This window comes from Nipponia nippon, unplaced genomic scaffold (assembly GCF_047370975.1).
Source record: "Nipponia nippon isolate SJK-2023a ecotype South Korea unplaced genomic scaffold, ASM4737097v1 scaffold_5, whole genome shotgun sequence".
Taxonomy (NCBI): Eukaryota; Metazoa; Chordata; class Aves; order Pelecaniformes; family Threskiornithidae; genus Nipponia; species Nipponia nippon.
The window spans coordinates 75,869,266-75,886,641 of NW_028262369.1; the positions used below are offsets into that span (position 1 = coordinate 75,869,266).

The following is a 17,376-nucleotide window of genomic DNA, read 5'->3' on the forward strand; positions in this document are numbered from 1 at the left end:
CTTCTAAAAGTTCATACGTTATTTGAAGCATAACTTATCTCAAATAGAGGCAAAACCATCTTTCTGCTTCTCATGTGACTATTTCACACCAGGCTTCTTCTGTTTGTTCATGAGATCTTAATGATAGAACAAACACATACATTTCAGTATTTTATGAGAAATCACTTTCCTGATTCATTGTGCCACAAAAATAATCCATAGTTCAGCCATATTCCTAAATATACTGCCAGAGATTTACAGTACTCAAATGAAGATGAGACTGCCATTCCTGCTTTAAACTTCATGGTCTTTCAAGTACAGAAATGTTCACGCTCTAGGCTATCAACAAAGAGGTTTCAGACACTAAGCGATTTTTTTTTATTTAAAGCTTATAAATGTTTACATTTTTGCCACAGAATAATAATCAGCAAAATAATAATAGTAATAATTGTACTAATAATAAGTAATAGTAATAGTTATACAGTAATAGCAATAGAAACAGTGACAGTGATAGTGATAGCAATGGCAATAGCAAAAGCAATAGTGAGTAATAGTAATAATAATAATAGTATTAGTAATAATAATAATCATTATTAATCGAAAGCAAAGGTCTTAACCACAACAAGAATAATTTATGGAATGGAAAAGTCGATCTTGGCTTTTTCTGATGATTGTATGCAACTGTTAAAAGATTTTTATATGAGCCACTCACTTGAAATGATATCTTTTGACCTGATGGATTACGTATTTCTTTTTCAGGTAATAATTTATCAGGAAGAGACAGATGCAAAGGACTTCATGAAAATGCTGGAGCACTGAAATGCCTTACATGATAAAATGCCGAACAGCTCAGGGAATAAGAGTCAACTGTAAGAACACAGACATCTGACACTGCAAATATTACAGTTGGATCGGAACACCAGAAGAAGCATATAGCATTGCATATAAAAAATTAAATCAAAGCTACGATATCTTCCTCAGTGCTGCTGTTGAAGCACATTCCTAAAGCACATCATGCCAAAATATGGCATTAAAGTCACCTCACCTCGGGAACGCTACCTTTTTTGTATGCTCTGAAATGATTAAAATGTCATGAATTAAACACAATTTATTTGGTTAATCCATTTTTAAGCCTTTCTTGCAGCTTCCAAGTTATAGCTGCCTCATGGCTTCAGGCCTGAACTCCTTCTAACTCACCAGTTCCCTCTACGAGGGCTCTGTCAGTCCCTTGGAATCCAAAAAATTTTCTCTAGGTTTTTTCCCAGTCCCAGTCCTAACTGAAACTTGCAACAGAACAAGACAAGAAAAAACTCTGGAGTCAGTGCGATCAGTCATGTCAGTTGAGTAAAGTGCAGGTTTGATGTAACTTTTACTTACAGATATGCTCACACAAGGAAGTTATTAATTACATATGTATTTTCCTGTATTGGTAAAAAAGAAAATGTTCCTATATTGCTTTATCAAATATATTATTAACTTTTTTTAACCAAAGCTGAATTACACAGAATATTCACAAAAGTGTGTTAATTACAACGTATTTGTCCCTTATGAAGTGCCAGCATGCACTCATTCTGTTCAAGACGCAGAGGAAACAGTGTCCAGGTGCCGAGAAACACGATCCATTGCTGGCTTGATTCAGTTTTGGGTTATGCTGACACCACTGGCTGCAGTACGTTCAGCCGAGGATGGGATGTAAGGACGCTGCAGCAATCCAAACGCCGACACCAAGTCCGTTCCACCAGTGGCGACAGAGTCGCTTTGCAGGTGGAGAGCAGAGCTGCGGCAAGGAGTGCCTGGACTGCGTCCCTAACAGCTCAGGCTTGCTTTAATCACTGAGGTGCCCACAGGGCGCGAGGAGTGGCCTGAAGCGAAACTGTGCTCTTGAGGAATCCCCTGTGGTGTACAGCAATGAGCACAGAACGGCTAACTGAAAGAGAGTACCTGGGGCACAGTACCCCAGTTTTGGTCTGAGGAATGTAGCATATGGGAGCACCTAATTCTCAAACTGCATTGACTAACAGTGCCGTGAAAAAAACAGTGACATGGCAGCACACACAGATCATAGTCAATAGTGGTATGGGCAGTGGAGGTTGTGATCTTAAAGCTATCCACATACTATCATTTGCTGCAATCGCATCTCCATTTGCAATGTAAACAATGGTTCTGTTTCAACATCTAAATTTTCCCAGCATCTAAATGAGTTAAAATACATGGCCTCACTAGCCAGAGAAGCCCAGAAGGGTCTGCTTTAACAGAATGCTGAACATACTTTGGAAGCCTAATTAAAAACTTCAAGTAAACACAAATTAGCAAAGCTAAGCTTTTCTTAACCAGACAACATTTTCCAAAGGATGTATGGGACCATATATTTATTTAGAAAAATAAATCAGACTACTAGGCTACATGTATTCCTAACATATATGAGTGTTATGAATGTTACCATTGGAAAACTCTTCTTGAAGGCAAAACAGTCTTCGGGTGTGAGATCAAAACATTTTAAAAAAAGTTCATTACTAATTGTTCAGTGTTCTGCATACAGAGGGACCAAAAGCGCTAAAGGCTATCTATGATGCTGGGTAAAATTCTGGAGAGGTACTCTGCTGTTAGAAAAATGGTTACGTAGAATCAGGTTAAACACCAATCCCACTGATAATGAAGGATTTTGAAAGGAATTTATTTAGTTTTAAATACTCTGTAGGGGGCAGTTTTGAACCAGATTAATGAAAATTTTAGGCTGAGTGATTCGAAGTTATTGTTTTATCCTCAGCAGCTACATGGGCACCATTTCTTCTTTTAGGTAGATCTTGGCTCTGAAGCAAACAGGTAGCTGCATGCTATCATGTAACACCACAAAGCTGAGAGACTTACCTGCATATGAAGTTCAACAATGGTAGCTAATAACACCTTCTTAAAACTACCAGTTAAATAGATTCATAATTGTATAGTAGTGATTAGAACTCCCTGCATAAAAATCAGTTCTATAACAGGGCCCAAGGACATGAGTTCGGCCTGGGATCTCCCTCACAATTCTGGTTCAGCCCTGAATCAGGGCTGGATTTTGTGGTAACTTGAAAAAGTTTATCACAATTCTGGAGAAAAAAAGGAAGATTCTTGGAGATGCCAGTATTGGCTATAGCATTTCAAAAAGCCTTTAAATATGGTATCGTCACTATTTGGGTTTATTTTAAGTGGATACTATGCTGGACCACAGAAAAAGGTGTTGGTATGCTTAAAAATGCTAGCTTAAAGATGAGGATTTAAATCAGCGTCTCTCCAGCAACACACTACTTTGAAGTATCAAAACCAGGAGTGAACTATAGCTGTATTTCTTCTGAAACCAAAAAGGAAGACATCCTCTCAGCAGAGGGATAGTCATTGCTACAAGGATTTAAGCAGATGCGGCTCTAGAGTGCAAGATGAAGTGAAGGAAAGACTCAGTCACCGAGTCTTTTTCCACTTGGAAAGGAAGGAACAGTCTAGGCCTCAACGAGGAAAATAAAGCTGCAGATGTAGGTAACAGTTTTGACCTCTGTAACTGATAGCAGAGCATTTCTAGTATAGTCAGTGGCTCTGTATTGACTGCCATTATTTTATCTTTTGCCTTGAATGAACTTAATTGGAGCCCATTCCAGACCATGATTTGCTGCTAAAGTTGTTACTTAGCTGATATTGGAACTAGCTAACAATGTAGAGTAGCAAGATTCACTCTGAACACTGGCAGAAACTAACAGAATTAATTTCCCAATGTCAAAACTAAGAATGAACGCCTGGCAGATGATCGGACTCAGCAGTTCTGCTATTCAAAGCTTGAAGCTGATTGTGTTGCCTGAAAAGGTGGTAGGATATCTTGTATGTCTTCGCCTGGCCTAAAAGCCTTGCCTATTCTGTTTGGATTTAAATTATTTTTAAAATTGATGTACTGGGTCTGGCTGGGATGGAGTTGACTTTCTTCATAGTAGCCCGTATGCTGCTGTGTTTTGGATTTTGACTAAAACAGCACTGATGAGACAGCAATGTTTGGCCATTGCTGAACAGTATGTGAACAGTGTCAAGGCTTTCTCTTTTTCATGCTATGCTCCCTTAGTAAGTACGCTGGGGGTGGGCGGGCAAGAAGCTGGGAGAGGAAACAGCCAGCACAGCAGACCCAAATTGGCCAAAGGGATATTCCATACCATATAACATCATGTGCAGCAATAAAACTGGGGAAGCAGAATAAGAAGGTGGGGGGGTTTTGTCTTCCAAGGTAGACAATTGCTCAAAGACTGGCTGGGCATCAGTCTGATGCTGGTGGTGAGTTATTTCCCTTGCATCACTTTCTTTCCTTCACTTACTAAACTCTCTTTTAACCCAACCCACGAGCTTTCTTACTTTTACTCTTCCTAGTCTCTCCCCCGTCCCACTGAGGAGGAATGAGCAGGAGGCTCTGTGGGTGTTTTACCTACTGGCCAAGGTCAACCCACCACGACTGGAAAACACCCAACATTTATAGGCTGTGTTATGATGCAGTTATATGCAACAAGTTCAACAATGCAGGGTTGGCTGAAGGTATACAGCTTCTGCATAGGAATTTCTGCTTCAGGGCACTCTGAAGGACTTTCTTCCACATCTGTCCAGATGCTCCCATTTGCGTAGCCATAGTGCTAGAACTTCTGAGCAGGGCACTGAAGACCTTGTGAGAAAGGCAGTGCAAACAGAGCAAGCATTCTCTGTTCCTCAGTCCTCTTGGCATGGGACAAGTGACGATGGGTGCCAGCCAAGAAAGGACACCATGTAAGAAAACTGATACAGCAGGGCACCAAGAGAGGGCATCGTTATTACAGCAAGGTATATTAAAAGAAATATAGAGTGCTGCTTCTCTCCAATAAAGGGGACAGCGAGAGCAGTCTTCTCCTGTGGCCCTGAGGCGACTCCAGCCCCTGCCGCGGAGACCAGGCCGTCAGCAGAGCGCCTGTCAGCACCTGCTTCATTGGCACAGGCTGAACGGCAGTGCCAGGAGGCTGCTGCAAACCTTCACACCACAGCCTGACGCCCACGTTCCTAGGTTTTAGTGTTAAAACACTCTTTTTTCTGTACATCAGCGAGAGCCGCAGGAGGACGGTCTCCGCCGCCCCAGCCCCGCCGGCGGTGGCAGCGGGACGGCGGTGACCGCCTCCGACACCCGCCTGCTTCCACTTGGCTCTGCACAGCCCCCCGCAGTACCGCGCCACCGCCCAGGACGCGCCAAGCTCCGAGGCGCGGGTGGGAACCATCCCCACGGCCTGGCCCGCCCCGCCCCGCCCCGCTCCGCCGCGCCGCGCCTCGGCCGCCTCAGACAACGGCCCGGCCCCCGGTTCCAGCGCTCCCCGCGGCAGCGAGGCGCTGATTGGCTGCTGGGCGCGCGCGGGGCCTGATGGGAGCGCCGCGCCGGCGGCCGGGCCCCTCCTTCGGCGGGCGGCGGCGGGATGCGCGGCCCGGCCCGCGGCAGGTACGTGCTGCCGGGGGAGGAGCGGCCCGGCCCGGCCCGGCCCGGCCCGGCCCGGCCCGGCCCGGCCCGAGCGACTCCGCGGTAGGGACTGGCTCCGCCGCGGGAGGGGGCGCCCGGCGCTGCCAGTGGCCCGGCTCGGGCCCCGCGTCCCCGGGGGCCGAAGCGGAGCAGGGCAGGACGGGCGGTACCCCCGACCTCCCCCGCCTCGCCGCGGGCAGCCGGGCGGCTGCTGGGGAGCGGGGCGGCGGCGGGCCGGGGCGCAGCCTCGGAAGAGGAAGCCGCCGGGTGCGGGGAGGGGGCGGCGGGCGCCTTCCCCGCCCGCCCGGAAGCAGGGGGGCGGCGGGGCGGTGGGGTTTTCCCGGCTGACCGGGCGGCCGGCCGGAAGGGCAGGCGCCGGGAGCCGTCGCCGGCCTCTGCCGCCGCCCTCCCTGCCCGCGGCGCCTCGGGCTCGCTCCCCCGGCCGCCGGCGGCCGCTCTCGCAGGCTTCAAAAAAAGCGCCGGACCCACCCACTGCTGGCTCCGTCGCTTTGGAGTCCCTGTCTGGGAGCTAATTTGCCTTTTTAATTAAGGCTTTACAAAGCATAGGACCGCCATAGGATGCTTCCAAACAGAAACAGCTGACAATGAAGTTTAAATTGAAGAAAACTCGATATCTTGTTTTAACTGAGAGGTTCAAAGACAGGCTAGCAGTAGGTGGTGGGTGATGCTCCTGGTTTTGTTTTGCTTGTTTCCTTCTCTGCGGCGCTCATAGCTGGAGAAACTTCTTAGGGTCGCTGTGGAAGTTTCTGGCGTCAGTAAATTGTGGGAGAATTTGAATTTTGGGTGGAAACTGTATGAGCAGAACTGGAGATTCAATTTGAAAGGTAGAACTTGTGTTGTTTGTAATGGTAAATATCTGAAAATATTTACGTAAAATGAAGTCACTACGTTTGCAAAAAAACATTATTTAAAGAACATTCCCCCTTCCCTCAGGGGAAAGGTCTGTATGTCTGTATACAAAGCCTTGATTTCAAGTTTCTAAGTTCCTTTTTTCTTTTAATATGACTCGTCTTGATGTTATTCAGTCTTGAATTTCAGCATATCAGTTATTAAAATTTATTTTGGAGACTTTGATTTTCTTGGAGAGCTTTTCATCTTAAAACATCAACAAGCTTGAAGAAATTTGAGACTGACTTGATAAAAGTGTAATGAGATCATCAAGCTATTTTTTCCATCCGGATGAATAGGTTGGTGGATGGCTTCTGTAATTGTGCATGATTCATCCCTCTTGCAAAAGAGAAACTCCTTCTGCTCTGGTACTCTTAGTGTGGCAATTTCACTTTGCTTTTTACTAATTAAATTGCGTATTTTTTAGGGAAGGGGAGATGCTGTTGGGAGATTCGTATTTTTTTTTGAGAGTCGGGTAATAAAATTGGTAATAGTGTTTTCTTAATCTTCTACATTAAGTGCTTTTTAACACTTCTGTTGTCTATTTTAAGCCTAGGGCTAGGAAATGTTGCAGGTGTCTTATTTGTGTATTAAATCAGTGATAGTGTTTGTGGAAATAAGTCCAATTGCAGCAGTGCTCAGTGAGTGGAAGGGACAGCTCTGTGCTAAAGAAATGCAGTCTTCAGAAGGAAAAACTGCTGTGCAATAATTTGATGGTTAGAGCATGGGAAGGAAGGAGACTTGTGGAAGGAGGACTCTTACCGTGAACAGTAGGATGTTAGTGGTAGGTATGTGGAGTAGCAGGTGAGGAGGAACGAGGAGAGTTTGAAGCAGTTGAAGACAATTTGTGTTGTCATGTCAAAAAGAAGGGAGGGAAGGAAAACATCTGAGGCACTCCATAGGAGATGGAGAATTTTCTATGGTTTCAAACTAAGGATTCGGTGACTAAACTGTAAATGTGAATCTAGTGGCCCTAATCCCTTAATACCTCTTTGGGAAAGGGTTTGGTAGTATTACTGACTTGCAGAGCAGCATACGTAAAGCCTGTCGGCATCGTAGTTCATGTAAAATTATGTGCATGGTGACACTTGTCAAACCTGTTTCTCTTCCGGGTATTTGCCAGATATTTTAAAAAATGTATGTAGAGATAGCACTGTGAACATGTTATTGACAAAGGTCGGTGTCACCAATGGCTCACAGATAACCTATGCCCAAAAGATCCTCTAACGCTTGTGCTGCAGAGGTTCTCAAACTATGGCCTGAAGGAAAATGGCACACAAAAAGGCCGTGTGAGCATTTCCGCCTCTCTGTCCACAATTGAGAGCTACCATTATGCCTAACAGCAGTGGCAGTGCTAGGGAAGCAAACTAGATTTGGGAACCTTGTGCCAAGTTTACAAACTTCTCGATTGGCTATTTGACATAGCTTTCACATTGTTTTGCATTAAAGATACTATCTGTCTCTATAGAAATACTTGTGAAGAAAGTGTCTGCTCAGATCTACTGCAGTACCTGTCATGCAAAAACTTACCTGTAACTGCAAAGTGACAATTGTATAAAATTCTCAGTGTTAGATTGCGTGCTTGAAAAATAAAAATATTGCTGCTGTTTTACTGAGGTGAGTTGCTGCAGTAGTGATTATTTTGAGAATTTATTCAAGAGTCCAAGGGGTAATTGTGCTTTTTCTGTAGCTCGCCCCTTTGCGCTAGTAATTTGGCAGCGACAGAGCTAATTTGTCCATCTGTTCTAGCTTCATTTTGGCGGCATTTCAAATACGGATTTCCTTATCTTTAAGGATTATTTTTTGAAATCATAGGGCCTATAGTTCTGGATTCTGAAGTCCTTGGCTTTCTTAAATGGTGAAGAGGTTACCATACTACAGTAATGTTTGTGCTAGTGAGTAGTGTGTATCCTATATTATATTAATTTGTTCTGGCACCCTCAGACAATTTGGAAACAAATTTGGCTTGAGATTAGGTTTATCTATATTATTATATTTTTTTATCTTTCAATTTTTGGCCAAAGGTAACTTAATAAACAATAATAATCACTTACATTTCTGCCTAACTGGATCAGTGCTTTGTTTTAATAAATCTTACTTGTTTCATTCCAGAGTTAAAAAGGTTTGAGCCCTAGTTGGGATTGTGCATTAGTTTGCTGTTGAGGTTGCTATGAACCGATCACTTTTTCATTCACTGGGTAAAAACTTGTAAATTGACTGGAGAGAAATTCTGCCATCCTAAGGTTCAAAGTCAATTGATTCCAGCCACCTGCTGATGGAAAGTTGCTACACTCTTGTTTCAGGGACTTAGACCCAGATCATCAAATTAGTGCTATTCATGGGTTCCAGGTTTGTGTAGGGTGCGGTGAGCTACTTTTGCACCTTTGGAATTGCTTTAGGGCCATTTGATATGCTGGTGACCGCACCGTGCGTTGTGCGCAGGGAAGACCTACCAATGTAGTGCTTTCCTAGAGCAAATGAAATCTCTTTGAAACTGATTATTTGATATCGTACAAAGGAAAAGCAATAGTGCTATCGTGTTGATGAGAGTGTGAAAAGGAAGTAGATTCACTGGAGATGAACTTCCTCATGAATAGTAGGATATTAATGCTGGATGCCTGGAGTGACAGCTGAAAAGGAACATTAAGAGATATGCTTATGAGCAGCAGAGGAAATAATTGGAAATCAGTTTCTTAAACAATCCTGCTTAATAATAAGTTTTTAAAATTGGTTTTCTGCTGGAGGATTTTGGTGGCTTTTTTAGCAGTTATTTTGTCCCTCTACTTTTGAGGACTCCCCCCTGGTTAAATATTTCCAGAGTAAAAATAAGTTTGGCCACATCAAGGCTGATCAACTGACTTAGAAGATGGCCTATGAAACAGAAGACTGGATTTTAAAATAACATATAGGTAGATAACTAGGCAATGGCTTTATGCAATATTTTGTTTCCTTTAGATATTGGAATAAATTTGTGAATCTTGGCCTATGCTGTTAGATTGCTCCTAAGTGCTTAATGCTTCACTTCTAGCTGTGAATTCTTGTAGAAGATTGATAGCTCTGTCAACATTTGTCCACAGTAGAAGATGGGTGGATTAATTTCAAGATGGAGGGTAAGTAAAATCGTGTAACAATATAATAATCTCTAGTCTAGAAGATGGGAGTACGCAGGACATGTTTCCTAATGCCTGTTGGTTGACTGTTAATCCTGGTTGAATGTTAGCGCTAAACTTTTCCCATTAATGTCACTTAAAAGTCCAGTAGTGGGACATAGTGACCAAAAACATTCTCTGAGAAATCCCTAAACTGTGAAACTGTGTGGCTGTCCTTTATTTCCTTTGCAATACCAGGCCTGGCACTGGTTTGGTTAACTTATAAAAATAGTTTTAACTCTTTCTGTTGGGATAGATACAGTAGCATCTGTGACTTGAAAGACTGGTGGCTATTTTAGGTCAAAGTGGATACATTGAGAATATCACTCTGTCTGTCTTAACAAATATTTTGGTAGCTACTTATACCTGTACAAGTCTTTCTTCCTAACTGTTTTTATTGTCTTGTCTATTATTGAATGGTGTACTGACTTTATGAGGAAGAGGCATGAGGTTTTTGACTACTCTCCTGGCAGGTGTGAGTTGTTGGAGTATAGGTTTGTCTCTGCGTATTATCAACTGATTTCAGAGCGTCCCATATGAAACTCCTTTAAAGGCAAAAGCTTAGGTGAAATGTCAGACTTGTGTAATAGAAAGAAACTCGCTTTCATGGTGATGCAGTGTGGGCTATGGTGTTTGAATTCGTGGCCTGAAGGGTGGGGGAAGATAGTGGCTTTATGCTTCTCAGAAATTAGGAAAGATTCCTAGAAGGTGGATTCCAAGTTGCTCCTAAGGGGAATTTTATTGGAGATGATAATGCTTATTTGCAGTTGCTTATAATTTATTTAGAGCATGTGTCTTTGTGTGGAATGAATAGTAATAAAAAACTTAAGATCTCAGGTTGGGGCTTCCTCTATATATTCTCTTTGTTTTGCCTATTCCCTCCACTCATCAATTCTCTCCTTGTTTACATCCCACCCACACATCCATTGCTGATGTACATGCATTGTAGGTTTTTATCTTTTGTGGCGTAGGAGAGGAGCCTTCTGTTAATAGTAATACCAACTGTAAATTAGTGATTCATTACAGTCTCTTCTATTTGTCACTATTAAAGTAGGAGAACTTCTTACCTTTATGTAAAATAGATAATAAATTAATCTATTATGAATATGTCTTTTTTTAGAAAACTGTTAATGTACAGTAATCCTCAAAATATGGCTTTTTTTTAGTGAGATTAACATCTTTGTTCTTTCCCTTGTAAGCAGGCAAAGCCTTCCACTGTAGAAGTATTAGAAAAAATTGATAAGGTATGTATTTGCTTTTTTGTGTGGTGTTTGATATTTTTTTTTTTTTTTGTTTAGAAATATGCATCCTTTTTGCTGGCTGTGTATTTCTTTTACATTAGGTAAAATACTGTCATGGAATTTTTAAATTATTTTGATAATTATTATTAGTTATATAGTTAGATGTACTAGAGATTCCAACTTTCAGATGGACTGCTACCTTTTTTCTCCTCACTATTAGTAATTTAAAAAAAAAGCGTATGGTATAATAGTGAGAAACTACAGCTCAAATATTTATTTAGAGAGCCCGAAATGCGAATGAATGTGAAGTTGGCTTGATTACACAATTTAATTATAACTGATGGTTAAACTCCCATATAACGGCAAATGTCACTAATGCAAAGTTCCATTCATCAGGCTCGTTAGATGAGCTTCAGCGTCTAGTTTTAAGTGTAAGAGTTGTAACTGTAGTGGTAGTAAGTAAGGTCAGGGGCAGAATAACTGAACAGGTGGTTCAGTAATCAATTGTGATTTTTGTCTAGAATTTGTGACATACGTCTGTACTCTGTGGGGACATTAACTGTTTTGAAATATGCTGTTATTTTTTGTTTTCCTTTTAATGAAAGTATGAGTACTCCTGTTGTCACTTGAAATGCAGTCAAAATGGTAACACAGGAGAGCATTGCTAGATCACTTATTAATATGCCAAAAGCATAATTCAGATGTTCAGGATTTCACTCTTAATGTGAGGAAAATACTGAAATGAAAAGATGAGAAATGATGGAGAGGTTTTAGCAATTTCCCATGTTAGTAGAAAAGTATTAGAAACATTTGAAATTCCACAGGTGCCTGATGAAAGTTTTAGGATGTGAAGTATGGTTGGTAGTGATTTATGTGATCATAAAGACTGCCATTCATAAGATATTAGCGTTTACCACTTGTCCCAAATATACTAACGCATTACAAATAGGAGAAAGTGCTGATTTGTAATATTTCTTCCCAATAGCAATGTGTTACTGCTAATACAGTGCAAGTGGCCCGTATCATAACCTTGATAGCGTGATGTATTTATGCTATGAAAGTTATCTTTGGGCAAATATTGTCATTTATCAAAAAGCTGCTTGACTTTTCTAATCAAGTATCGAATTGATATGGTTAATTTTAGCAAACACTTAAAGGCAGCTTAGTAAAAGCACCAACTAATTTCACTAATAAGGTTGAACCCTATTTATTTACAGGAAATACAGACATTAGAAGAATTTAGAGAAAAAAATCAGAGGCTACAGAAACTATGGGTTGGAAGGCTGCTTTTCTACTCTTCAATTCTTTACCTTATCACCTGCATAATTGTATATTTGTGGTGTCTTCCTGATGAATGGACAGCAAGGGTGATTATGACACTTCCATTTTTTGCATTTCCATTGATGTAAGTAAATATGCTTTTTTTTTTTTTTTCCCTGACTGCTGTCTCTTCGATAAAAGGAGATGGAAAATATATCTCAGCAGGGGTTTGGGTTTTCTTTTGACAATCCTTGAGTTGTCATAACTTGCTGAATTTTTTTCTTTTAAAATAAACCCAAATAGTTAGGCAGACACTTTCTTTGAGAGAAATGTCTCTCATGGGTCTGGGTTTAGTGTAGAACTAAGTCTTACCATCAAAAGATGTTAGCATCTAAAGTTACTTTGCTTATCAAAATTATACTAGGGCTAGAGAGAGACCTGTATCTGAACAGCTGCAAGGTAATGTAATATAAGCAGAAGAGCATTATCTTGGGTTTTAATTCCACTGCTATTTGGAAAAGTAACACTGCTATATGAAAGTGACCTAAGGTATGTTGCCTGTGTGTAAAATGCAGCGTATAAAGTTGGGGAAAAAATACAAGAATGGATGGAGAAACTTATTTTTACATATTAGGTGACTGTTAACACAGAAGTGACTTGAAAGGTCATCAGCCTAAATATGTTGAGGACTAGTTTTACATAATTAGCTGTTTTTCTGGAAAACCATTGACTCTTTTCTTCAACCAGAAAATATCCTAACATCATTGGATGTGAACAGGAGAAAGTATTGTCTGCTTTTTTGTTGCACTGAGCTGATTGGCTACTCATCCTCATGAGTGGCTTTTTCTCTTCTAAGAAAACTACTTTTCTAAAAATAACAAAATCGGCTCCCACCTCACTAAACCACTGCTTCCCTGCCTCCCCTTCCCCCAGACCATCAAGGAGGAGAAGCAGCCTACTGAGCATCTTTCCTACCGATGGGGAGGACAGTGCATTTACTAATTTGCTGAAATGAACATTGTAAATATTGTCCATATTTGAACAGCATCTTTGTATGAAAACATGACTTGTCAGTGCCCTAGCTGTAGACTTGAAAGGCGAAGTCAAATGTAAATATTTAAGGCTTTGCAAGTTTGATCAGTGTGGGTCAGCATAACATAACATGCAAAAAAACCCAAAACTTGAAGATGCTTTTTGTATGTCATACTGTGTTATGCATAATGTACTAATGTACTGCTGTTATGGAATCCTGTGGAGAAGATACATGGGCAGCAATGTCTTGACTGGAAAGGATTAATATTGAAATTAAAGCTCAAATTAATCTTTGGCAGCAATATGAATTGATTTTGTTCTTAAGGACAAGGATTTGAAAGTCTTTGTTGATAGTATGTGAGGCTTGCTCATGCTAACAGAAGGCTTGTAGAAGAGGAAGTATTACTAGCCTCCCTTCACTTAGGTGTGTTAGGATTAGTGTAGAAATGAAAACATTTGTTACTGAAGGTGATGGCTTCTAGTTTTGTGGTGTGAATTTTCACATTGGATTTTTATTCTCTAGTTTGTCCTCCAATTGTTGTTTCTTTTTTTTTTTTTGAATGGTAGGTTTCTATAAAATTCTGAATTAGATACTGGCTTAACATTTAGAATTACTGTTGTTCTCTTATGACTTGAGACTGTTTATCCGATTTTTCTCTTAAGCTATTCCCCTTCAGCTTTTTTTGGCAGATATGAATGGCAAGCAACTGCCAACTTGTCTTTGTTCTCGGTCAAGAAGTGGCTCCATGCTGAACGCCTGGTGCCACCCAGTAATAGCTCTAGAGATTTTTCAGCCCTAATCAAACTGGAATATGTCTGCCTTTTCTAGCTTGCAGTCAGTCACCAACTTGTTTCTGCCTTAGGTCATTCCCTCAGGGTCTCAGCAAGTTACTGATGCTGGTAGAGCATTTTAAATGTATATTGAAATATCTGAAAAGTTGAAGAAATATATTAGCTTGTTAGAAGGATGCTCTTCTTGAATGATTTTCATTTGAATTACATTCTGTTCCATCTTGCATGTTCTGATTTTTCAGAGAAATATGTTTTTATTTTGTAAAATTGGTCTGAAATGGTCTGCTATTAAACTTTCACCTCAAAGTTCTTAAAGAGGAAATGTTTTTTATTTCATGAAGTCCTACCATGTATCTACTAGCTTAGAATACAACTTTAGGTAGAAGACTCTTTATTAAGTGCACAGTAAAAAAGAAATAATGGTTTTGCCTGTGTAGCATAGTCTTTAAGGTGATTCAAACCCTGTAAAACATTTATTTCTTTTGATACTTTATGAAGAGACACATCTTGCGTTGTGTAAGCAGGCAAAGCCATCTGTATTCTTAGAGTAGTTATTACAGCGCACCTTTGAACATGGAACAGTTAAACTTCTTTCTCTGTTTCTCTGACCTTGAATAGGTTACTCTCGCATTCCAGTTGTCTTGTCTAACTTACCTAACTCAGGTTGTGTTGTTGATACTTGGAAGCATTTTGAACTGGGCAGCCATTATATAAATGCAAAAGATGTTATAAATTAAGTCGAAACTCTATTTGAAATCTTATAGCCTTTTGTCTGCTTTCTTATGCTAGCTGTTATTCAGAGAACCTTTCTAGCCTTTAAGAATTTTTTTTTCTTAAATGAAACATTGCTACTTTAGGCTTTATTATGTAGTGCTTGGGACTAGGAGGGTTTTGGATAAGATGCTTGGAAGGGCTTGAAGTATGAGATTTGCCACTTGGCTTAGGCTGAATAACTTGCCAGGAAAAGTGTCAGCTTAATAATTGTAAGCAATTCTAAGCTTTAAAACAAATGAAGTCCTGATGGTTGCAGAGAGACCTTTCAAATGTAAAATGATCATAGATCAGTTTAACTTTATCTTGAGCACAGATAAACTGCCTCATTGTTTGAGCTAAGTCAGCTGAAACCCTACAGAAACAGAGTGGATTCAGAGCTCTGTAAAATTACCAGGAGTCAGGTCAGTTAACTCTGCTTGGGAGAGCATTTGTACAATAGCTGTGTCTCATGGTTTTCAGTGGTATTGAATTCTTCCCACAGATCTCCTGGGTCTTAATTTTGGGCCTTAGCTGGTAAGCTTGGTTTTCTGGATAACATGTATCATAAATCTATCAAATAAGAAGTGATGACCAAGTAATTTTCAGCTAGCTGCACATACCTTGATTTTAAAAAAGTTCCCACTGAACATTTTAGCAAGTGATGATGTTACTTGCTGCTGCTTCCTTAGTATAGTAATATTACCTATAGTAACACTTGGTTAAATTTTAATAGACAAGAGGATTTTATTTAGATCAATGTTGATGTCTTGTTGACAAGATACAGAAAACTAAAATTAAATTAGTATAAATATTGTTTGAAGATTTCCATTCTTTGTATTTGCAAAGTTAAATCTCATCTGGTAAGTCTTCTGTTTGCTAGATGACTTCAGAAATCGTTACTTTAATATATTTTAACTAATATAATTCTTCTTTCTGTTTTAAAGAATCTGGTTTATAAGAACACTGCTCATTTTTTTCTTCTCCAAAAGGACAGAAAGGAATAGTAAGTATTTTTTCGGTCTTTTCTTAGAATATGGAACTAGTTGGGAATGATGCTTGCTATGAAAACGTAAATATTTTGGATAATTTGGCTTCCAGGAAGAGAAGAGTAGCCTTTTGGTTGATGATGAAATGGGTAGCATTAGCTAAACTGTTGTTTCTACCATACAATTCTTGAAAGAACAGGAAGGAAACTGCTTAATTTTTCACTTCACTTACAAAATTGTGGTAACTTTCTCCTGTCTTTGCATGCTTCAAAGTGTAATGGAATAAAATGTAGTGTAGAAGTAGGAGTGAGGGAAAGGAAATATAAACAATAGTAGTAGTTCCCTTAATACTTGCATCTTGCAATTATTCCAGCAGTCTTAATCTGTTATCTTTTTGTATGAGAGATTTATAGCAGAAGTGTTTAATTTATTTGTCAAGATAGCTTTTCTCTCCCAAGTCCTCCAAAGCATGCTTATGTTTTCCTGAGTGGAAAAGGGATAAGCAGGTGTTTTTGTGCTGTTTTGAGAGCTAAAAAAAACTGGGAGTCATGTAACAAAAAAAAGTAATGTGGGTGTTCAAATATATATAAAAAGTTGTTGAAGAACATCCAGATTCATTCTAATGCAAAATTTAAAAACTGCATCTGTGGCACTTGTCTGCAGTAGTTAGAATTCATTTGAGACTTTCTTTGAAAGCAGTCCAGCCTGTAACAATATCTCATGGTGATGTGAGCAATAATACAGGAAAACCTCAATGCTGCACTATGTTTTATGACTTGCAGAACAACATGATGTATTTAATTTGTGACAGCTTACGAGTTAAACATCACTTTTGGAATTTTTCTTAAACTTAATGTTTGCATTTGATATGCAAGCATAGGACATACATTTTTATGTAGAAATAAAATTGTCCATATATTCTGTGGTGCTGTGTGATTCATTTCTAAGGCAAATATATATTTGCATTTCATGGCTGGATAAGAAAAAAATGTATGTATGCTTTTCTAGTTTGCTTAAATGTCTTCATTGCTGTTTTTGGCATACAAGCAAGTCTAGCGCTTTTGTTGAACCTGTGTATAAAGGGTTTTAGTAGATGTTAGAACGTGCCAAAAGGAATTATTTCTGCATTGTTCCAGAGATTGGGTAAAAATGAAATGTTTTCCCTCAAAGATAAAGTCCTGTATTTGGAAAAGAGAAATCAAATGCGCTGTGCAAGAGTTACAGCAGTAGAGCAGGAAAAAATGTAGCTGAGGGAGCAAACTGGCAACTGAGTGGCTCAAAGCTAGCCTTTTATTCTGGAATAAGTTAATATAACACACTGAGTCACTGGAGATGATTATTTAATACTATAAAGCTTTATGCTGGATAACCAGCATACACCAGTTTTGGGAACCATGCTCTGAATGAGGAAAATTCCTAGTGAAACACTAGGAAAGGTGCTGTAGAGAGGTTATGGAAACTCAGTTTTTAAGAGCAGTCAGGCAAACAACTGTTGAGGAAGATTTAGGCTGATCTTTCCCAAAGTGTGGGGAAAATAAATGAGGTATCTTGCAGGTATTGACTTCTCTAGTATGATTCTTTTTTTTTTTCTGTAGGTTTAATTACAATGAGAGATATTGGCTTCTTGAGAGAACTTTGCAGTAATTGCCATTTGGCCAGGTTTGAAAGGGCAGGTGTTTCATGAGGTTCTTTTTTGAACACAGGAGATAAAGTGATCAGAAACAAATGCCCATGCTTTAAACTGATTGTGTTGCTTTGTGGAAGGCTATGCTTGAAGATGTTCTAGGCGTTTC

The 17,376-nt window shown here is 39.9% G+C and overlaps 1 protein-coding gene across 7 annotated transcripts in view; it reads left to right on the plus strand.

Moving 5' to 3' along the window:
- Positions 1-5,357: 5,357 nt before the first annotated feature.
- LNPK (lunapark, ER junction formation factor) overlaps positions 5,358-17,376 on the plus strand; it is a 54,912-nt gene continuing 42,893 nt past the window's right edge. For 3 of the 7 annotated variants that reach the window (XR_015699061.1, XR_015699060.1, XM_087733559.1), the window contains exons 1-4: positions 5,369-5,443; positions 10,719-10,763; positions 11,978-12,165; positions 15,542-15,600. Coding sequence is in view for 5 of the 7 variants with exons in the window: in XM_087733559.1 (XP_087589685.1) it covers positions 5,369-5,443; positions 10,719-10,763; positions 11,978-12,165; positions 15,542-15,600 (367 nt within the window). In the remaining 2 variants the exon portion in view is untranslated. Of the gene's footprint in view, positions 5,444-5,497; positions 5,525-9,381; positions 9,481-10,718; positions 10,764-11,977; positions 12,166-15,541; positions 15,601-17,376 lie in introns of those variants that run through there. The other 4 variants (XM_087733560.1, XM_087733563.1, XM_087733562.1 and 1 more) reach the window with 4 other exon arrangements.